This window comes from Mercenaria mercenaria, chromosome 13, assembly GCF_021730395.1.
Source record: "Mercenaria mercenaria strain notata chromosome 13, MADL_Memer_1, whole genome shotgun sequence".
Taxonomy (NCBI): Eukaryota; Metazoa; Mollusca; class Bivalvia; order Venerida; family Veneridae; genus Mercenaria; species Mercenaria mercenaria.
In genome coordinates this window covers 3,257,402-3,281,353 of record NC_069373.1, presented here as the reverse complement: position 1 = coordinate 3,281,353, position 23,952 = coordinate 3,257,402, and the positions used below count along the sequence as shown (strand labels likewise).

Sequence of the window (23,952 nt, the reverse complement as noted above, 5' to 3'; positions counted from 1 at the left end):
ATTTGTAAAATTAATCGCTTAGACTTATATAATCTGTTTGGTCATAAGTTTGTAAATAGGTTAACTACAACTATGGATTTTTTTTTATTAATCAGCACTGTGGCATGATTTCTTTTTAAAAGCGAAAATGACACTAGAATGCGATTTCCGTATAAAAGCCCATTGTGAAAATTGTCAAGAGGGCCATTGTAGCAAAAACCTATCATTCGGATAAAATAAAAAAATTGAAAAGATATGTTTAAATAAAATTCTACCATGTAGATCATTATTTTTTTCGAATGTGCAGACATACCTCAAAGGTGAATGTCTCAGTTCCTATTGTGTACCTTTTTTTTATCATCAAAATCGATATGCCCAAGTAACTCATCATTTACAGTTCAACGATTAACTCTCCTTCCAAATAATTAATTCCGGATGATTTTTTTTGGGGGGCGGAGGGAGGGGGGTGATGTTAGCCTTACTAGCCCCGACCTATTACTTCTTATCATGGTGGAACGCAAACAGTAACAGTGAAAATTGTGAAACGGATAGCCCATTGTTTCAAACGGTGAATCGTTCAAATGTGCTACAATAAACCATTGAAAAAACAACAACAAAAAAGCACGAACTAAAACATAATACACATTTTTGTAATTTGTACGTGGTTGTACCGGAGAGAGTACTTGTTTAGATTTTCATTACAATAGATTTTTGTCTCCTCTGAACATTTTAAATTTTAAAGGATGTGAAATTTTACGCATTTACAGTAATAGATGGTAAATACTTAACTTTAACTTCAGGGATGCACAATTATTAAAGTTCTGTCTTGCTCTATATACGGCAGCCATATTCGGCTAGAGGCTCGGTCAGGGCTCAAATAATTATATTTTACCCGAAAAAAGCCCAACTAATTACTAATTACTATCAGAATAAACAGAAATGTAAGGAAAAATTCTAATGTAAACAGTTTACAAGGTGAGCTTTAGTTGTAACAGCTAGTTAGCCGCCCGTTTATTATGCTAATGATAAACAAAACGGAGACGAAAGATCGGCGAAATACAGACGCCCGTTTATTATGCTAATGATAAACAAAACGGAGACGAAAGAACGGCGAAATACAGCGGTCCGTTTATTATGCTATTGATAAACATAAAGGAGACGAAAGATCGGCGAAATACAGCGGTCCGTTTATTATGCTATTGATAAACATAACGGAGACGAAAGATCGGCGAAACACAGCGGTCCGTTTATATTGATATACTTTACGGAGACGAAAGATCAGCGAAGTACATATAATGGCAATCTGACTAAACATTTCGTAAGCGAAAGTAGAAGTTTAAAAAATCTATATTCAGCCTGGGTTTTCTATATTTACAATTCTTATGGCGACCACATCGCGACTACGCCTTTTCGTGTTTTTAGAGAAATCATATGTCATGGTACGGACTTGGTCACGTAAGGTGTCAGACAGCCGGTTAGCTCAGTTGGTAGGGCACTCGCCCTGTAAGCGAGAGAAACAAGCCGTCTAATTTGGCTCAAATAAAAATAGATTTGCGAAAATAAAAATAGCAATATGGGAAATCCAAAATATACAGAAGACGAATGTGAATGGGTCATTCTCAGACCTTCGCAGACCTTCATTTAGAAGATCAGATACTTTAGTTAGAGATGGTACCTGGAAAAACTCTGAATTCACAAATAAACTGAAGCCAACATAAAAGATTGGTCAAAAGTGAAAGAAAAATTAAATAGGTCCTTTTACCAATTACTGATCAGGCAGACAAAATGTGACCTATATTTGTTTATATCTCTTTGTGTTCAATATATGCACACTTTTTTCATGGCTTTCAATGACAGTTAAATTGTAGTGAGTCCCTGATAGAAAGTTTAGTAGTACATGAAAAAAAAAAAGAGTAAAAAATGCATAAATTCCATTAAAGAAATTTTACGACATTAAGAAACGTTATTTAATTTTGATCTTTTAGCCAAAGTTATTTATTGTTCTCAATGATGATACATTGGATTGCACAAAATTTATATACTAAAATATAAATCCAACAATGAGAAATTACAAAAAGGTTAAATTGGTATCAGGTTTGCGTAACAACGTAGCTAGACTGGTTATATTCGTGATTTCAATGAAACATTTTGAAAGTGTTTCTTATGCTTTGGTCATTTTGAAGCATTTCTCTTACTGTTCAAGTGTACTTTGCTGCAAATAATGTAACACAAAAAGTCATTGTCGATCAAATGAAATTACAACATTTTATGGTACTGGTTGTAAGTACAAAATTTTAAGGTACTGGTTGTAAGTACAAAATTTTAAGGTAGCTGATAGGTAATGACTCTGTAATGTATTTCAAGCAATTCAACATTTTCTGGATGGAACTCTCACGATTATTGCTTTCCATGAAAAACGAATAAATGCTGAAAAAGCATATGGGGATTACTTTATTTGATGATTTTCATTACAGGTCAGCTACCCTAAAACGCTATAAGGTGTTTATTTATTGTTGTAAGCAAGGTAAGCGGGTAACCTCAGATATCAACATTAGTTAAAAACTTAAACTGTTCACACAACCTGAAAATATATATTTTTGTTGGGGCCCCTCATTTACAATATATCAACAATTATAACCTGAACTGAGTGCATTCATTAATAAAAAATGGTGTAGGGGTTTGTTTACACTGTAAAATCTTTAATAACATTTTTCAGGTAAATTTCTAGTATGGTTTTGGTAAGCTTATAATAAAGAGCATGTAATTCTCTTTCACTCATATTTTTTCATTAGTTTTAGACTCTTGGCTAGTCTTGGATTTTGACTTTATTAAAAGACAAAAGGAAGTTCAGTATAGGCTCTTTCAAAGTGTTAAAAGTAGACTAAACTTACACAATACTCTATTGAATTTATTTAACTGTGGAGACTTTTGATACAGACTATATAATTGGAGAAATATTAAGATAATTGGAAAACGGTCAATACAAGAGTTGTCCATTTTACTTCAGATATTTTGAGAAAGTCATTTTTTTAAGTATCAAATATTTCTATTTTTACATGGATAGGAGGAAAACCATAAATATAATTAGTAAACTGTTGCACTTAGCTATCATTTCACTCTGAACAAAATATGTTAAGATGAAGTTGAATATTTTAGGTACCATCTCCACTTTAGTCAGATTGATATAATGGTAAAACCACCGAGCAGCCTCTTCGCATTTTGCAAATGCATTTGCAATTGCATCACAGAAAGCAAGGTAAAAATGTCTCCATGGATTCGGAGGGTTCGGTATGTTTTCGATATTTCTTAAACAATCTCCTATCATAATACCGAAGGGACCGGACTAATATTAAAGGTATTTAGGTAGTTTATACAGTAACTATCAGTTTCAAAAATATATTGAATACACCATGCTATAAAGTCCGAAATCTGACAATGTTTGACAATAAATATTAATTTACTTTATTAGTTCAAGGTAAAGATTCGTAAGAATTAAAAAGAAAGGTTACTGTTATTTTTTAAGTTCTACTGCTATTGTATCATAAATTAGGACGGTAGAAAAAAGCGCAGTTACATTGTGGTTGTAGTCATGGAAGTCGATATTATTTTCACTCCACTGAAGTCTGTGGCTGAGCGCTCCATTCACAAGTACTGATTCCCCTCCTTGTGGAATTTTAACACCGTTTATCTTCATTGTCCTGCTTAAGTCAACCTAAAAGTAATGATAGAAGAGTATTAATTGTTTCCAACTAACATAATCGCAAGTGAAATTCGTAAGTAAAGCAATTTGGTACCTCCCCATGCCATGGTTTCCTTTAATACAAAATATTGTCTGCATATATTTAAAGTTTAAGGTATCATTTTATTTAAATTAGAAACATTCTTATGTGTACATTGGAAATTGGTTGTTTTTATTGAAGGATCGATGACTTAGCGCAATACTGGCCTATGTCACATTTCACCCTCAAAATCGCTTTCACGTATATTTATAAACTAAGGTCATATACACAGACTGTGAAAAACTCTGGATTTTTATGTCTATTTTTAAAAACAGTTACTATTTAGGTCTAATTTTTGCAATAAAGATCTAACTTTTGGTGGACATAATACTATATTGCACTGAAACAAGTGTAACTGGTTTTACGTACACTTGGCTAAAATATTGAACCACTTCATATAATATTCTTGTCGGGACATTTAAATAATATGAGCAATTTAAAGGCAAGTCTTAGCACAGTGTGTATCTTCCGAATTTGTCAATATTTTCAATCTAACCTGAGTGAAAGTGCAAGGTAGTGATACTTTTACAAACTTGCATTTCTAATGGATTTAAGCGAAAACATAACTGTAAATGCAAATCTTCTACAAGAATAATACAACAGTTATTATATTCATAATATTCATTTGGCAAAGAATGTTTATCAAATTTATACTTATGCTAAAATAACTCGATCTTGGCAAGGTAAGAAAATCAAACTTCAAAATTACCTCCAGTGAAAATCTTACATGCATTCACAAAAAGTATGCATAATCATTTTGTTTAAAATTCGAGCAAATCGATCATTTAACTAAAATCTGATTAATCGCCTTTAAAAGCGAAACATACCTCAGCTCAGAGCAATTTTCCTAAAGATAAACTTTCGTACAAAGTAAAATTTTATAATACTTTCAGTACTAAACACTTAATCCTTACCGGGATTTTTGTGTTGAAATTTTTGTAGAAGTCTTTGGAAGCACCCAAAGCACTTCTTTGCATTAAAAACTTATGATTGGGAGTATCCTGTTCACGAAAGATTTCTAAATTCAAAATTCTGACGTTGATCTCTATGAGCAATGTGTCTTCAATAGCACTGTCAACAACCTCGACATTGCAAACCAAGGGAAAGGTCAGGAAAGCTCCGTCTTGTTCCTTAGCACCTTCAATCCTGAAAGAGAATAAAAGCAACACACTAGTTGATGCTGGTAAATTCAAAAATACATTTCAAAGGTTAATCATACCCCCACCCCACACACAAAAGAAATTTGTTTATGAAAACTGTGTAAACAATCTTACCAGTCTGACAGGACAGCTTTTATATCACCAGGATTCACACAGCCAACATTTCGGCCCCTCCAGATAGTCTTAGCGCTTTCAAACTTTAACACCGGAAATGCACCAGGAATTGCGGTTTCGTAAGTAACTGGGCCAACGACGGAATTCCGATCTGTTGTTACATTCATTGTGAATTTCATTGTCGTATCGAGATAAAACGTCTCGGTGGCACAACCATGTTCAATAACATCATCGTAATACGTAGTCTTCTGTAAAATCAAACATTGTGATAAAATTTAGAGCTTTCCGTTTGAATGATGCTGTACATATTCAAGAGAAAACATGTATATAGATATTGGTTATGGTTTTTAGGTGCTGCCCAGATGCTAATATGATACAAAGTCGAATGTCATGTTGTACAGATATTGTTGCTAAAGAAGTTAACAATTTTTCAGTTTAAACAGTTTAAGTCACGCGACACAAAACATACATTTATGCAAAAAGTAAAGGATATAGCTCTTCAACTTTAATAAAGAACTATTGTAGGTATGCTCTTGATCTTGTCTGAATTAATAGATTTTCCTTTTGAAAAATGAAGGTATATGTATATTAGACAATTAGAACATTGTCAAAATGAAATAAAAAAGACTGGAATTCTGTTTACAGATGCTCATGAAAGTCCACTTTCACTGATGTTATTTTGAACTGCATGAAACATGTTCAAGTTACTGATAATGCTCTATGGAGTAGCAGTATTTAGCGTTTATTGTACAATAGTTGGAGGTAGTTTCAGAAGACCGACTCTAATATCCTTAAGACGAACGGATGATTAGTCTCTGAAACAAACATAACAAATCTGGTGACAGAGAAAAGTGTTTTTTCCCCATAAAAACGCTTGTTCAGGGAACAATATTTAGCAGGAAGCCGAGCATGATAGACTTGTTCTTTTTTTGTCGCCTACGTAGAACATTTCGGAGCTTTACTCTCTTTACGTTTTAAAGTAAGCCGAGAACGGTAGTTTTTTAACTCTTGTTCTTATGCGTAGAGACAGCATTTCGTAAATCATTAACCGTTAGTCTTTGGGTTTAGCATTTAGTTCATTGGGACTCTAAAAGACAGACCATCAGGAGTAAGATCAATTTCCATTTCGTAGAGCAGAGTTTACTATTCGTTAAGAATAAGAAACTAATCCAAGGAGACAAAAATGTAGATACCCTAAAAACTGTATTAGACACTTTATCGATTTCGCGTAAAGGTTTTTCCCGACTAAAGTCAATATGCATTTGTACATCTAAATATCCATTCGATTTATGAAACTGTTCGTTCTAACCGGACACCAGAATTCGAAGTCTCTGCTCTTCTAAGTATTTAGGTGTCACCCCGGTATAGAAGTACTTCCGTGTCGTTGTATCCTAGAAAGTAGTTCTTTGAAATTTTGAAGTTCCCAATTTAACGCTATCCCTACTTTGACATGTTATATTCCAAATGTATTTATTGATACTGTGTACATTTTTTGTCATTTCTGATGTCTTTAACAATTGTTTTATGTGTGTTTTTCAGGATTACATTTCTGTGCGGAAGGATTAAAAAACTACACCAGACTGGTGGCCATGACAGATGTCAGTGGGAAATTTAAACATGGACTAGATACTTTGATGTGTAGCAAAAAAGTTCATCAAAAAAGATGGTGGTGTTTTTCTGTGATATATTGACTGGGATAGTATTACTCTTCAGAAATACAGAGCTGTCAATGCTGCAATTTTGTTGTGAAATTCACAATCCATGTCCAAAAGTGCTTGTTTTACTATACAGCAAAGAAGGAGAAATTGTACCGGGCCGACACCTATATTCCAAATCGGTATCACGAAAATATCAACAACAGCCCCTTTTCGCGGAAAGTACGGAAAGGAAAGAAAAACATTTCTGCTGAAAAGATCGACAAAATATTTACATTACCCGTGTCGGCATCTTATTTCATGTTTAAAGATCAGTAACAACAATTTATACATTTCTAAAAACGTGTCGATTGTTAGCTTTTTCTCGCCCTGAGTATTATCCTCTTTGTTCAAGTAGTTTTTAGATGCAAGCCGTCTTATCATATAAAAGCAAGGTAATATATGGATGAAACATAAAGTCAACTTTGATTAACTTTGATTAACTTTGTGGGTGTAATAGACAAGTAAGAAATTTTAAACAACAAAATTTGTAAACTACAAATAAGAATATTGTTGAGACAAGGTCAGTCATGATCACAAACATTAGTTTACCACGAATATTAGTGATTTAAAAGATTTTATTGTTTTATATAAACACGATATATTTCATTAATTTGTGTGAATTACTTAGCATGTTAATTAATTCAATGTTTCATGATGTCTAGTTACGATAGATGTGCTGCCTACACTGAAACGGGGTTTAACAGTCATATTTCAAACAAACTCTTGTTTCAATCTCTAAAAATATTTAATTTGATTCCTATTCAGTATATTATTATTGGAAATATATAAATCATAAAATGTCTTGGCACACATTTCTTTGTTTTTCTAAGATTATATAATGTCCAGCATTCAGACACACTGAGTCATTCCATTGTCCTCTTATTTATATGACTGAAAATTTTGATCACTTACTGTCCGTCCGAGGCTATTTTCAGAACCTTGACCATTATAACATGACTTACCGAATAGCTTGCTTCTTTGCCTACGGTAAAGTCTACATTCTGAGCTTCAAAATCGTTCAAGTTAACCGTCAGCCTATGGGTTTCGCCTTCTACTGCGTTTGGTAACATCTTTAGGTAAACGTTAAATTTGACGATGTTAGACTCTTCCGTTGGTTTAGTTTGTAAGCCATGATTTGCAATTGCCACGGTTAATGTTCCGTTGTCAAAGAGACCGGACCCAGGCTTGGATTCGGAAAGTGTCAGAGCTATGGTGGAAGTAGTTCTTGTGTCACAATCTATATTCTTTCCAGCCGCATTCAAAGATACTGAAGGTAAAAAAACACAGATAGATAGGTACAACACATGCAAGTTTGGTTTGACATACTGAATACATCGATATAATCTTTTATAATATATGTTTATATCTTACTAATCAGAAGTATGAGTAAAACCACTAGAAATGCGAGTTTGGTGTGTACTAACAATATCACATACTTTTGCAGAAAAATCAACTTGTAAATTGATGAAACCTGTACCTAGCGTGTTATATGACCCGTACTTGCTGATACACATATTCTTCGTTACCCGAAATGTATGATAGTTTTAAGAATTGTGAGAAGCTTGAATTTATTCGTTTCGTTGTTTTGTGACATTGGGAGGAAAGTTGGGGGGGGGGGGGGGCTAGTATATACTTATGCAAGGTATCGAGATTTTTTTTTTATGTGTTAGAAATTAATTTGTTAATACATTAAAATGTCATTGTACAGCTTGCGTGTTGAAATTGAAAGTAGAGTAAATAAAAAAAAGAATTTTGCGAGGCGTTTGTTTTTTTGTATCATCATATATGACTAAATTGTTCGCAATAACGCAGAATCAACTTTAATGATATTAGCTGGCTAAGCTCTAACGCCTAACGTTTTTTTTTTGTGTATGAAGAAAGAAATTGTTTCTGGATATTTGGTATTCTTCGTTGGAATTGTCATCAATGTTTTAGATATTTAATTACGAGTGATTTTTAATAAACTTAATTAGTGATCTTTGATTTCTGGACAGATGTTTTAGTGATAACAAATTATTTCAAACCCATTTTACGCAGGAACAATATTTTGTGGCCTTTAAAACAAAAAGCCAGTCATGAAAGAAAAATACAAAAGACAGAAAGAGCGCCAGTGGCTTCTAAAGGGAGAGTGAATTGCACAATGGTTAGCTGACTAGAAAGTCATGATTGCGACCTGGATTCGGTTGCTACGAATATCCCCCTCGGCTTTCATTGTTAGGTGATGTCTTAGATTAATGCCGATACAGACCGTACTAGCTTAAATTTGTTGATAGGGAGAAGTGTATGACACCACCATGTGATCAGCTAGAATTTAAGATTTTCTTCATTATAGGCGGTTCGTTGACCAACGGCATTAAATAAATAATACCACTTTGCCCTTTACTGACAATGAAGTTTTTTATAAGTAATTTGCGAAATAGTTAGTTATTTTGATATAATAGCAACACATTACCCCAGAATTATCTACTGCTTGAATGTTTGAAGTACCATTATTTACAGCAATTAATATTGCAATATATTCACAAAATGGTGCCATTTTAATACATATACTGATTTTTTTAAACATTTGAGCTTGTTGTCAATGTACGTATACGCAACCTTGACCAATATTTAAATAGGAAGTTTCACTATTCCCTTATTAACAGCTATTTCTGCACACCAATAAATGTGTCCACCAGAGTGAATACTCAGTCAAACTATTCTTAAAGTTTAGTCAATTATCAATTTTGTTTTTGCAAAAATACATACTGAATGTCCGGGGATACTTTCATTTTCAAAAGCGACAACTAGATCACTAATTGTGGATTTACGTGTACTATACAAAACTCGGAAACTGTAAAACTGGCCATTTTTCGTACTCCCACAATGCTTCTACCGAATGCGGAAGAGGTTGCCATGGATATTTCTATGTCAAAGGGTTCCTGTATCGTCCTCTACCTCTATACTTTACCTTTGTTTTGATAAGTTGTATATAGATACACATTTGCATATAAACATACACTAGTTGCCATTTAATACTACATCCACATGTTTAACACCTGCCATAGACACACATCTATTCACCACTAACCAGTTAGGATATCACTTTTTGTTACGTTACTAGTTAGGTAGACGACAATAACATTCTCTTCTTTTACATAATTCGACTTCACCTACACACATGCGCATATTGATACTTTTAAGACTGTTTATACATATAGGAAGTAACTACTCAATGTGAAGTATTCCAAAATGTAGTTCCAAGTTGTTGATGATATATAGTATTATGAAGCGTATAAGAATGTGGCAGATTTACTGAGAAAAGATCTAGACCACTTTCATTGTGATTTTCCAGGTTTTAGTCTTATTCATTTAGAAAATGGCCACATATGCGTAACTGCTAACTAGCAAATTTCATGGGATTATTTTCCAAGATGTGTTGTTTTCCTAGACAGACTATTTTTCTTATAGATCTATATAACAACATCTCAATATTTTTTTTTTCATTTTTGGTTAAAAAAGATGTTTTATTAACTGGATATATATAATTTTTATAACATTGAAATCCTCTATTTAAAGTACTGAAAATGAGCTCTTAAGATTGATTTCATTATATGAAAGAAAAAAAAGGATCTGACTTTGTATATTGTGACCTTTAGCGGTTCTTCTCACCATTTCGTGTTTTAACCATTTATTTGACTTTTACATAATTTCTGCTGCCTTTGCATGTGCCACGGCCATTATGTCTTCTAGTACCAAGGTTTGAACCTTGAAACGTGTACTTGAATACATAACATGAAGGAGATATTGTCATCTAAGTTTTTTTTTTCTAACATGTTTAGCTCAATATTTTACCTCTTTAAATGCGCTTATGATTACATAATAATTCCATATAGATGCTCTACAATAGTCGCTGAATTAACAAATGACCTGCAACATACTTCCTAAAATACTAAGAGCATTTTCCGACGCTGACACAGCAGACGTTGTGAAGGAAAATTTGTAATCGTTGGCGGTGATTTCGGGAATCCTCATTGTGATCTCTGCCACACCAGGAAATCCAGGCGACGGCACCTTGAACCCTGAGAGCGCAGTTGTAGAGTATGTAGCCTGAAAGGTAAATGGAAAAAGATGGTACCTTCAAGTCTGAGAGCGCAGATGTAGAATAAACAGCCTGAGTGAACTATGATAAAGAATAAGACATAGAACTTTGCATCGTTGCTTCTTTGCTTGTAAGACAGTCAGAGGTTTTCCGTAACACACTTTGAATTACGTTACCACTACCATTGTTGTTTTTAAAAAACTAAAGACATGAGTATAACATACTGATTTATTTAAACTTTTAAGATATTTTCTTCTGTTAACTCAGAAATTGCCTGAAATATTTATTACACCATATATGTAACTATTATTTTGGATGAAATTTCACAAGACTATCAATCTGTGCATTCATATGAACATACAGACGGCATATGAGCACAGTGAGTAAAAAGCAAGTTTTATTAAAAAGTTTTTTCTTTTTAATTTCAGCAATAGTAGCGTTTTAAGGAAATATACAAAACCAACCCAGTTAGCTCAGTAGGAAGAATATGTCTATCAATCAGAGTGTCTTGAGTCAGATATCTGGATGAGGCCTTTGTTCTCCAAGACGATTTGATAAAGACATCGTGTTTGAAGGTATTAGACCTCCGCCTGTTTAATATGGAGAACTTAGCACTTACTTTAAAGCGGAATCGCCTGTCCCGTCGTCCGTCCCGCAAGGCCGTCGCCTCGGGAACCCCGGTCGGGCGGCTCCTGAAGGGGAACCGGTACCCAACTACTCGGACTGTCTCGGGCTGGGAAGAACTTAGCACTTACTTTTAGAAAACTGATTAGTTCGGGAACAAAACCCAGGAACACTGGTTAGTTTAATTGCTCAACGTTACATGACTGAATTTCTGTTGCAGAGCGGTGCTACACCAAAACTAACAAAAAGAAAATATGTAGCTATTTAAAGTAAGAACTTAAGATTTAAAACTTTTACCAGGTTATCAAAACTGTGATCTTTAAGTGATAGCAAACCAAGATATAAGAAATACTTTAACTCCATAGATATGAAATGAAGAAGGCTATTGTAGTCATTTTGAAACATTTACAAAAACGACAAAATATACAAAACATGTCTTTAATATGTGGTGGACTATTTCTAGATATACTGGAACATTAAGAAAAACAATAAAAGAAGGTATGCATCAATCACAATAAATAAAGTTTGGCTATCAATTAAATAAGGTATCAAAAACTATTAAGAAGGCATGATCTCTCTTTGTCAAAAGTCAAAACTGTAGCAAGAGAGCATTTATGATAAAATGATACAAATAGCTTCAGAATCAAGGTGTAAGTAATGAGCACTCAAAAAAAAAAAAAAAAAAAAAAAAAAAAAAAAAAAATAAAGTGATTTCTGGATAGCCTATGACCTTCTTATGTCAGTTACTTTCCATTTTATAAATAATAGGTTATAAAGCAACATATAATTTACAACAGCTAATCAGCAAGGGAGCAAATATGCTATAGTAGTAGAAAATATTGTAAGTCACATCCAGAGGATAATTCTTGTAGCACTGCTGCCTCAAATTGTGTGCAGTTCCTTTTTACTACAGTACATCGGTTAAGCCAGTGCAATGCGTGTGAGGGCATTTGCACATTTCATTACGTCAAATGAACAGACACAATTTAATCAAGTCAGCTATCATTTTGCTTGGTTCTGTTCTATGACCATCTTAAAACATTGTTTACTATCACAACAACAGTCTTTAAGTGCCATGTGGTGATTTTATAAAGTCTCCACGTACTCAGATTTAATGTGGTTAGATTTTCTGGTCCTTTGTGATCATAGAGTCGATTCAATTTTACCATACAGTATTCCGCTTAAGCCAGTGCAACGGAGCGTAAAGAGTGTTTCACTTTTCATTACCACTCACAGACTTGATCCAAACGAGCCAGCTATTCATTTGCTTGGTTGCGTTCTTTGCCTCATATGAATATTCCTTAAGATGCTTTTATCTTTTTTATGGCAAAGTGTTTTCAGCAACTCTCAAGTGTCTTTCAGAAGGCACTCAGTGTCTTCCTATAAGTTTTGAATAGTATCAAGTACTTGTTTTCTTAACAATTTTGGTTTTCTACATCTTAATGCTGTTCACATTCTTGACAGTTTTTTTGCAAATTCAAAAGTTTAAATCTAAAGATTTCTTAAACTACCTGTTAATTTCATCTTGTTTTCAGTTTTGGATCAGTGCTGCTTTTCAACAGTGAATATTTGTATTATTGAGCACATAAATATCTCCGTATTAAGCATGTGTTTCCTAAATTCAAAAACAAAAGGATTTATTTCTCACGTAAATGATTGCACAGATACATTTCACAATCACACAAAACAACGAAACATATCTATTAAAAAGACACATGTTCCATGAGGGCAGCCTCAAATCGTAACCTTATACATGTATCAGTGCAGTGGTGTATGCAGGGATGTGTACATAATTAATATATACAGAATATGTACGTAGAAATACATAATCGATGTAAGACGTAATTATTGATAAAAATGGTGAAGCCATCAAAAAATACTAATAATTAAGAAACTGATAATAGTATTACTAAACTGATAGATACATTAATTCAAAATGAACATTTAATGTGTAATGAATGCTTCAGAATATTTCTCGGTCGGCAAAAGAAAGGAAAAATGTTAGAATTAATACTTTAAGTTTAAACAAATCAATGATATCATTATATTGTTAAGAATGATTTCAAATATCTTCCTACATATTTCTGACTACAACAATATATAGTGGTTTCGTATTTTAAACCGCCGTTGCGCAAAGAATCTCTCTTGAACTATACTGTTTTGTAAGAGTATTTAACATTTAGCCTGCTGGCGGCAAGTGATACTGTCATTGCGACTTGCGGTCGGCACTGTTAGCTATTCGGTCAGTAAAATGCGGAAAAAATATTTACCTCTTTGCACCGTGTTTCAAAATAGACTAAGCGGTACTAAGAGTGTCTCTTTGGAGAATGTTCTTTAAACAGACATTGCAGGGCTAAGATTGTTTCTAGGACGATGTTCCTTAAAGACATTGCGTAACTGAGATTGTCATTTTGGACCATGTCCCTTAAACAGACAAAGGGTAACTGAGATTTCTCTTTGGACATTTGTTCCTTAAACAGACAAAGCAGGACTGAGATTGTCCCTTGAACCATTTCCTTAAACACATATTGCGGGACTGAAATTGTCTCTTTGGACCATGTTCCTGAAACAGACACTGCAGGACTGAGATTGTCACTTTGGATTATGTTCCTTAAACAGACATTGCGTAACTGAGATTGCCCCCTTGAAAAATGTTTCTTAAACAGACAAAGCGTAACTGAGATTGCCTCTTTGGACCATGTTTATAAAACAGACAAAGCGGAACTAAGATTGCCTCTTTAGACCATATTCCTTAAACAGACATTACGGGACTGAGATTGTCTTTGGGAACATGTTTCTTAAACAGAAAAAGCGTAACTGAGATTTCTCTTTGGATCATGTTCCTTTAACAGACAAAGCGTAAATGAGATTGCCTCTTTTGACCATGTTTATGAAACAGACAAAACGGAACTAAGATTATCTATTTGGACCATGTTCCTTAAGCAGATATTTCGGGACTAAGATTGTATCTTTTGACCATGTTCCTTAAATAGACAAAGCAAGCGGGACTGAGATTGTCTCTTGGACCATGTTCCACTAGAAATTTCGGGACTGAGAATGCCTCTTTGGACCGTGTTTATGAAACAGACAAAACGGAATTGAGATTATCTATTTGGACCATGATTCTTAAGCAGATATTGTTGGACTGAGATTGTATCTTTTGACTATGTTCCTTAAATAGACAAAGCGGGACTGAGATTGTCTCTTGGGACCATGTTCCTTAAACAGACAAAGCGGGACTGAGATTGTATCTTTTGACTATGTTCCTTAAACAGACAAAGCGTAACTGAGATTGTCTTTTTGGACCGTGTTCCTTAAACAGACAAAGCGTAACTTAGATTTCTCTTTGGACCATATTCCTTAAACAGACATTACGGAACTGAGATTGTCTCTTTGGGCCATGTTCCTTAAACAGACAAAGCGTAACTTAGATTTCTCTTTGGACCATATTCCTTAAACAGACATTACGGTACTGAGATTGTCTCTTTGGGCCATGTTCCTTAAACAGACAAAACGTAACTTAGATTTCTCTTTGGACCATATTCCTTAAACAGACATTGCGGGACTGAGATTGTCTCTTGGGACCATGTTCCTTAAACAGACAAAGCGTAACTTAGATTTCTCTTTGGACCATATTCCTTAAACAGACATTACGGTACTGAGATTGTCTCTTTGGGCCATGTTCCTTAAACTGACAAAGCGATACAGAGATTGCCTCTTGGACAATGTTTGAACAGACATTGCGGAACTAAGATTGCATCTTTGGACTATATTTCTTAAACAGACATTACGGGACTGAAATTGTCTCTTGGAACATGTTCCTTAAACAGAAAAAGCGTAACTGAGATTGTCTCTTTGGATAATGTTCCTTAAACAGACAAAACGTAACTGAAATTGCCTCCTTGGTCCATGTTTATGAAACAGACATAGCGGAACTAAGGTTATCATGTCATATTTTAAGTAGACATTGAGGGACTGAGATTGTCTCTTTGGGCGATGTTCCTTAAACAGACAAAGCGGGACTGAGATTGTCTCTTTGGACCATGTTCCTTAAACAAACATTGCGGGACTGAGATTGTCTCTTTGGATTATGTTCCTTAAACAGACAATGCGGGACTGAGATTGTCTCTTTGGACTATGTTCCTTAAACAGACAAAGCGGGACTGAGATTGTCTCTTTGGACCATGTTCCTTAAACAGACAATGCGGGACTGAGATTGTCTCTTTGGATTATGTTCCTTAAACAGACAATGCGGGACTGAGATTGTCTCTTTGGACTATGTTCCTTAAACAGACAAAGCGGGACTGAGATTGTCTCTTTGGACCATGTTCCTTTAACAAACATTGCGGGACTGAGATTGTCTCTCTGGATTATGTTCCTTAAACAGACAAAGCGGGACTGAGATTGTCTCTTTGGACTATGTTCCTTAAACAGACAATGCGGGACTGAGATTGTCTCTTTGGACTATGTTCCTTAAACAGACAATGCGGGACTGAGATTGTCTCTTTGGACTATGTTCTGTAAACAGACAAAGCGGGAATGAGATTGTCTCTTGGACTATGTTCCTTAAACAGACAATGCAGGACTGAGATTGTCTTTTCGGATTATGTTCCTTAAACAGACATTGCGGGACTGAGATTGTCTCTTTGGACTATGTTCCTTAAACAGACATTGCGGGACTGAGATTGTCTCTTTGGACTATGTTCCTTAAACAGACATTGCGGGACTGAGATTGTCTCTTTGGACTATGTTCCTTAAACAGACATTGCGGGACTGAGATTGCCTCTTTGGACCATGTTCCTTAAACAGACAATGCGGGACTAAGATTGTCTCTTTGGACCATGTTCCTTAAACAGACAATGCGGGACTGAGATTGTCTCTTTGGACTATGTTCCTTAAACAGACAATGCGGGACTGAGATTGTCTCTTTGGACTATGTTCCGTAAACAGACAAAGCGGGACTGAGATTGTCTCTTGGACTATGTTCCTTAAACAGACAATGCGGGACTGAGATTGTCTCTTCGGACTATGTTCCTTAAACAGACAATGCGGGACTGAGATTGTCTCTTTGGACTATGTTCCTTAAACAGACAATGCGGGACTGAGATTGTCTCTTTGGACTATGTTCCTTAAACAGACAATGCGGGACTGAGATTGTCTCTTTGGACCTTGTTCCTTAAACAGACTTAACAGACAATGCGGTACTGAGATTGTCTCTTTGGACTATGTTCCTTAAACAGACAATGCGGGACTTAGATTGTCTCTTTGGACTATGTTCCTTAAACAGACGAAAAAGCGAGTGCATATTTCTAGATGCAAATCTAATAATCTTTTTATTACATGCGCATTTTCTCTTAAAATTATTATATAAATGATACAGCTTTGCTTTTAAGCCTGAGGGAAATGGAACATATCGTCGCAAAAGAACTTTTATACGCAACGACATAAATTACACAGACGTCACAAAGACGTCACAAATGACGTCACACACCCGATATGAAATTTGAACGTCAATATGGAAAAAATATTTATGCTTCAGGTTCCATTGAAACTTAACGGAGTTATCAAACGAGTATGTAATAACTTGGAATATTTCGAGTTAAAATAAAGGGGTCAACAGTTAGGCATTAATATACTAATATTCGGTCTCTCCAGTTGATATTTTTATTCGATACTATTTACAGGCTTCGTATCGCTGAAAGATTGTAGAATATATATAAGTATTAAATCGTAAATGTATATCATGCAGTTTGCAGCAGGTGCGCCATACATCATCACGGGTGTAATACGGTTTTATGAGTACTAGTAAAACTAGTCTGGAAATCAAGACACATCGCGATTGTGGTTTGTAACTAGTCTGCAGTAGCTCGATCCAGTCACGCAATACATACATGATCCATTAAGATTTACATTTAAAGGTATACTTTAGGAAGAGAAATGAAAAAGATAATGTAACACTTACAAACTCCAAAGGTGTCGGTGGTCCATAGGCTACTGTAAGGTTCAAGTCGCCTAACCATATTGCCACTTGATCAATAAATATGGCGATCACAAATTCAATCTCTGAACCATTGAGTTTTTTATTCAAAGCTTGTAGGATTATTTCCACACCAATAATGTTCAAGTCACTGTTCTCCGGATCTTCCCAGGCATCTGCGAAAACATTACATAAAAAGTGAAAGAAGAGGGCCATGATGGCCCTATATCGCCCTCCTGAGTACCATTGCTCTTAATGATAAGATCAAGTTTTGACATCGATCACATAGGCATACACATTAAATATCATCAAGATAAATATTTTCTTGTAACAGTCTCTTTTGACCTATTGGTCATGTACTAGTCAGGGCCAATCTCGATACCAAGTTTGAGGGTCCTAGACTCAAATGCTGCATTTTTGTACTAGCATGACTATTCCTTACCCTGGAAGACTTAAATAACATTTAAAACCAATCTCATTAGATGCTGGTGAGGTATATTTATTTACATAAAATAAAGGGAGGTAATTTGTCACAAATGCAGTCAAAAGTTATCTACTTCGATTGTCCGGGTCCATCTGATGGCATAAATGACATTTCAAATCTGTATCTTCATTGGTTACTGAGACACACCCATTTTAATTTTGAACAAAGGGAGGTATTTTCACATAAAATCAGTCCATAGTTATCTATCCTGATTGTCTCAGTCCAACTAATGACAATAATAAAATTTCAAATGAATCCTATAAATACTTACTGAGATAAATCAATTTTTATCAAAATCAGGGGAAGAAATCATGCATTGGTATATGCATGTAGAAGATACAGAGTACAAGCCTTTACAACAATATATTAGAAAAGTATTCATATCGATAAACGTTCAATCAAGAGTAATCTAACATGACTATTTCTTGCCATGGAAGACATTAATAACGTTTCAAAGCAATCACATTAGAAGCTGCTAAGGTATATTCATTTACATAAAAATAAAGGGAGGTAATTTGTCATAAATTCAGTTAACATGTATCTTCACTGATTGTCCAAGTCCATCTGAAATGAAATTTCAGATCAGTATCTTCATTAGTTACGAAGATATACCCATTTTAATTTGAAATAAAAGGAAGGTAATTTGACATAAAATCAGTCAACAGTTATCTACCCTGATTGTCTCAGTCTAACTAATGACAGTAATGAGATTTCAAATGAGTCCTGTAAGTACTTACTGATATAAATCAATTTTGGTTAAAATCAGGGGAGGTAATCAGATATAAAATAACTCCGGAACCCATGATTGGATTTGACAGATTCGTCATGGAATTCAAGATTTACTAATATTGAAGATATTTTGCAAGTTTGTATCAAATCAAACCATGAAAGAAGTCTCTACATGGCTGCAAAAGCCAAAATAGCAAATTTTGGACCTTAAAAGGGCCATAACTCTGGAACCCATGGCAGGATCTGGCCAGTTTTCGAAAGGAAGCGGGATATCACGCCAATACAAGTTGTGTGCAAGTTTTATTGAAGCTGATTGCAAAATGTTGTCTCTATTGTGTTCACAAGCCAAAAATAGCCAATTTTGGCCCTTAAAGGGGCCATAACTCTTGAACCAATGATGGGATCTGGCCAGTTTTCGAAAGGAACCGAGATATTATGCCAATACAAGTTGTGTGCAAGTTTGATAAAAGCTGATTGCAAAATGTGGTCTCTATCGTGTTCACAAGCCAAAAATAGCAAGTTTTGACCCTTTAAGGGACCATAACTCTGGAACCCATAATGGGATCTGGCTAGTTTTTGAAAAGAACCGGCATATTATGCAAATACAAGTTATGTGCAAGTTTGATTTAAGTTGATTCCAAAATGTGGTCCCTATCGTGTTCACAAGCCAAAATTGGTAAATTTTGGCCCTTTAAGGGGCCATAACTCTAGAACCAATGATGGGATCCTTTCGAAAGGAACCAAGATAATATGCCAATACAACTAGTAAACAAGTTTGATTAAAATTGATTGTAAACTGTGGTCTCTATCGTGTTCACAAGAAATTGTGGACGGACGACGGACGAAGGGTGATCACAAAAGCTCACCTTGACACTTCGTGACAGGTGAGCTAAAAACACACATAATATTTGTCTTCATCAATGTCATTCTGGTAAAACAGCAAAAGATTAATGAACGCAGTTGTGGTGACTTCAACAACTTTTCAGAGTCACAATATTAGCCAGTTGCATTGCAAGAATATTATAAATTGTTTTGTATATGTAGTATTTGTTGATTCTTTAAAGGTTGTCAATCAGATATTGGTCAAATAACGCATTCGTTCGAAATTTCAGCATCAGATATTTCTATCTTGGGCCCAGTTGTTCAAAACTTTAACGGGTGATTAAGCTTACAGTCGATCAACTTTTAGGGTTACATTTCAACATTTTAGAAGACTTGGAAAAACAAATTTATATATTTAGAATTATGAACAATAAGAAGTCCTAACAATAGAATCAAAATATTATACCAGTTTCCCACAAAAGCTAACATTTTGTATCAAAATGTAACAGGCGATGAATTTAACAGCCGGTTACAGTTTCGAACAACTGGGCTCTGGTTCCAAAGCCATCATACATTTCTATTACGGATCTAAATCTATAAAGTATACATATAAATCTCTTAAATGATATATGAAAAGTGAGAAATGTCAAAGTGATGCTTTAAAGTGTGACAGTGCTTTTAATTTTATGATGAAAACATACAAGACAGTTGTTCAAATAAAACTCTACTTTCAATGAAGCAGATATTTCAGTATTATGTTAATCCAATATACATATAAAACTCATTGCGAATATAACTACCATAAATAAGGGGAAAAAAATAATTGACAGACTTTATGTTTATAACCAATAGTGTGGCACCGACCGTTTGTAAAACATGAAATCCCTTTACCATGAAAGGTGCATAATCTTATTTTCCAATAAGATAAAGGAATCATTAAGACTCGGGCCTCTGAAATATCAGTTTAAAATTGTTATAACTTGAATAAAAACACTTTTTTTTATATTTTGTTCGACATACGGATTCCTTTAGTATTTCGTGCATCCACACAGAAACGTTAGACTGCTAAAATCCTCCATTTTGTTTTGAAAGTACAAATATATTAAATAGGTAGTTTGCAGATGTTCATTAAAAATAATTTTGAGTAAATTTTACAGCATTTAACCAGTGAATACTGATATTGGAAGACGGCTATTTTTGAAGAGGCACTCTCTTTCGGCTGTGCTTATGATAAACTGTCGCGACGTAAAATCAGCCAGTAGTGTAAACAATTTACTAGAATGTTTGAAACACTTCAAATATGCACAATTTCTCATGATATAATCAATATTAATTTCTGAAGATAAATTCTCTTTTCACTTACGGTATATCGTCACAACATACAATAAGGCATTATAAAAAGATGTACAGAGATAAAATGTTTCCACTTCATTAAAGTTTAATACAATATAATTATTCAGTTGGGCACTAGTTACATGTTCTATGTGTAATCCATTACCATAATAAGATATATAATAGCGAAGTAAAAACTATATAGGAGTAAGTCAATATTGTGTGTGAATGTACCTGGTGTAAGTGGATAAAAAAGAAAACAAATATTTGTATTCAGGTCAAGTTATATAGTAACATGAACAAATGGAAAACCAAGTACACTTCATTTATGCAAAGTTTCTATTTGATCAAACAATTATCAGTACTCTTTGAGAAAGTGAATTACGTCCGACGTCAAACACATGTTCGTTTTTAAATCTACTCTAAATCAAGTTTCAACCTCAAACTCGTTTGAGTTTTCCTTCTATTTCTATGTGACCATATCACACAAATAATCTGGAAGTGTAAAAATAGTCCCATATTCAGTTTTTTATAGCTTGGTATTGTGTATAGTGTATAAGCAACTGAGAACAACTGTTCTAAACAACAAAAGCAAGCAGCAACTGATTCTAGAATAATTACGAAACTTATATTCACATTCGAAATATTCGGAATCACTCCGCTCACTCTGTCTTTTGTATCAGTTTTTTAAATGAACCCACTCTCGCGCATACCAAATATTCTACTCGTAATGCAACACTCATAAAAATTAAGTGCGCTTTGATAGGTTAACAGCATGAAAAGACGGCGCTTTGGTTGGTTAACAGCATGAAAAGACGACGTTTTGATCGGTTAACAGCATAAAGTGGCGTCATACTCTAGGAAAGTCGAAGTTAACCCTAACCCTAAAATATCACTCAATAACCACGGGCTACCAGTCGTTTCAGGGCTTTGATTAGAAACTTTTGTTTTACTTATGCAGACATCCTGATACTCATGAATGCTGAATGCGCCACACGCTATTTTTCAACGGATTGTCATGAAATTAGTATAAATTAAAGCTGACGATACTTCCAAGAGACTGGTATTTTTCGGTTCCCTATTGTTCATCTTTTCGCTGCTGTAAATCTTCAACATGACCATTAACGTCGTTTTTTATGATTTATTGCCAAAACATAAAATCAGCCAGAGCGAGCGAGATAAAAGATTGAAAAATTCTTCTCCACCAAACTTGAAAAAGTACCATCATTAAGTTGTGATCAAGGCATACTTAATATTTACAAAATTCCATCTTAATAACTTGATAGGATATGAAATAAAAACGTTGTAGCTATTGGGGTAAGTGTATGAAGTTGGGTAATTATCAGCACTGTTAGACTGCTGCCTGTTCTTCCTACATACGTACGTAAGTGGAAAGAGGTGGCCATATTGAAGGTACTCACCTGGTGCGTCTTAGTTTTATTAGTTTATTTGGAAACAAAAGAACCTTAAAATACCATCTTTAAGATATCACAATGATAAATGATTTCCATGCACGTGACTGTCACAATAGATCAGACAGGTAAAGTGATCGACCCTATTAAAAACTGACCAAGGTAATAAAGAGACTGAGAAACGGTGTGAGGAAAGGTGTATGTTGTCGTTGACAAACGTACAGGAGGACTTCACTACCGGAAGACATGAGAAGTATGAGAATCTGCTCAGACCACTTCATTCAAAATAACATTCTAACGCTATTAAATTATTCTTGACTAGTGATGACATTTTTGTCTATTTATTTTCAGAGAAGGAGGAAGAACTAGGTAATGAGGGAGATAAAGTCTGATGTTTCAGAGAAGGGAGAACTTTTGAAGATAATGAGGGAGATAAAGACTGATGTTTCAGAGAAGGGAGAACTTTTGAAGGTAATGAGGGAGATAAAGTCTGATGTTTCAGAGAGGGGAGAACTTTTGAAGGTAATGAGGGAGATAAAGTCTGATGTTTCAGAGAAGGGAGAACTTTTGAAGGTAATGAGGGAGATAAAGTCTGATGTTTCAGAGAAGGGAGAACTTTTGAAGGTAATGAGGGAGACAAAGTCTGATGTTTCAGAGAAGGGAGAACTTTTGAAGGTAATGAGGGAGATAAAGTCTGAAGTTTCAGAGAAAGGAGAACTATTTGAAGGTAATGAGGGAGATAAAGTCTGATGTTTCAGAGAAATGAGAACTATTTGAAGGTAATGAGGGAGATAAAGTCTGATGTTTCAGGGAAGAAAGGGGAGCTATTTGAAGATAATGAGGGAGATAAAGTCTGATGTTTCAGGGAAAGAGGGATTTTTTTAAGGTAATAAGGAAAATGAAGTCTGATGTTTCAGAAATGAAAGAAGAATTATTTGAAAGTAATGGGGAAAAAAGTCTGATGTTTCAGAGAAGAAGGGAAGACTATTGAAGGTAATGATGTATGAAGGTTTGATGTATTAAAAGCTACAGATAGGTTTGCGGATCAGTCAGAGGATGTCCATGAGGGCATTGGTTTTATTGAAATATCAGATGAACATGAAACCGGATTTAGCACACAGAAATTGTAAGTGATTCTCAACTTGATTGAATGTAAAAAGAAGATACTAAACTAAAAGCAAAATTTTAAATATAGGAATATTGGAAGTAACGAAATGGTGAAATATTTCACAGGGTTTGCAAATTGTATTGAGCAACTCTTTTTAATTAAGTTGGCAAAATTGGATTTTAAGTGCAGACTCTGAGTCATGTTTTTAATAACATTTCAAGAATATTTCTTGATGTTATTAATGACATGTTCGTGAGCATGATACCGTAGTCATGTGGTAGGATGAGGAGTCTTTACAAAAGACAATGCCAGTTTAGTTAAAAATCAAAGCCCTGAGAGGACTGTGGGGAAGCGTAGCAGAATAGGTATGCATTTTAATGGAGAAGCTAGGCAAGAAAAGATTCCATCGTTTTGCAATATTTCACTAAATGCTTCCAGTTTTTTGCACTCACTGAACCCCAAAAGTAACCTAGCCAAGTCAGTAAAGGTTACTCAAATTATAATCTCTGACTTGATTCTAGATCTAATAGGGAATCAGTGCCTGTATGTATGAAGTCTGATAATCAGAAAACGCTGACGGAGGCTTTAAGATCGCCTTGACCTCCACATCAAAATCAATAGGGGTTATTTATGTCTTTAGCAAAGTTCTAAGAA

The 23,952-nt window shown here is 34.6% G+C and overlaps 1 protein-coding gene across 1 annotated transcript in view; it reads right to left on the bottom strand.

Annotated features, from left to right (window-relative positions):
- Positions 1-23,952, bottom strand: part of LOC123530133 (uncharacterized) — a 70,744-nt gene that overhangs the window by 10,658 nt on the left and 36,134 nt on the right. The window contains exons 6-11 of the mRNA XM_045310852.2: positions 17,397-17,587; positions 10,650-10,818; positions 7,692-7,996; positions 5,033-5,280; positions 4,673-4,904; positions 3,554-3,691 (exon numbers count right to left, since the gene is read on the bottom strand). Of these exons, the coding sequence (XP_045166787.2) occupies positions 3,554-3,691; positions 4,673-4,904; positions 5,033-5,280; positions 7,692-7,996; positions 10,650-10,818; positions 17,397-17,587 (1,283 nt within the window). The remainder of the gene's footprint in view (positions 1-3,553; positions 3,692-4,672; positions 4,905-5,032; positions 5,281-7,691; positions 7,997-10,649; positions 10,819-17,396; positions 17,588-23,952) is intronic.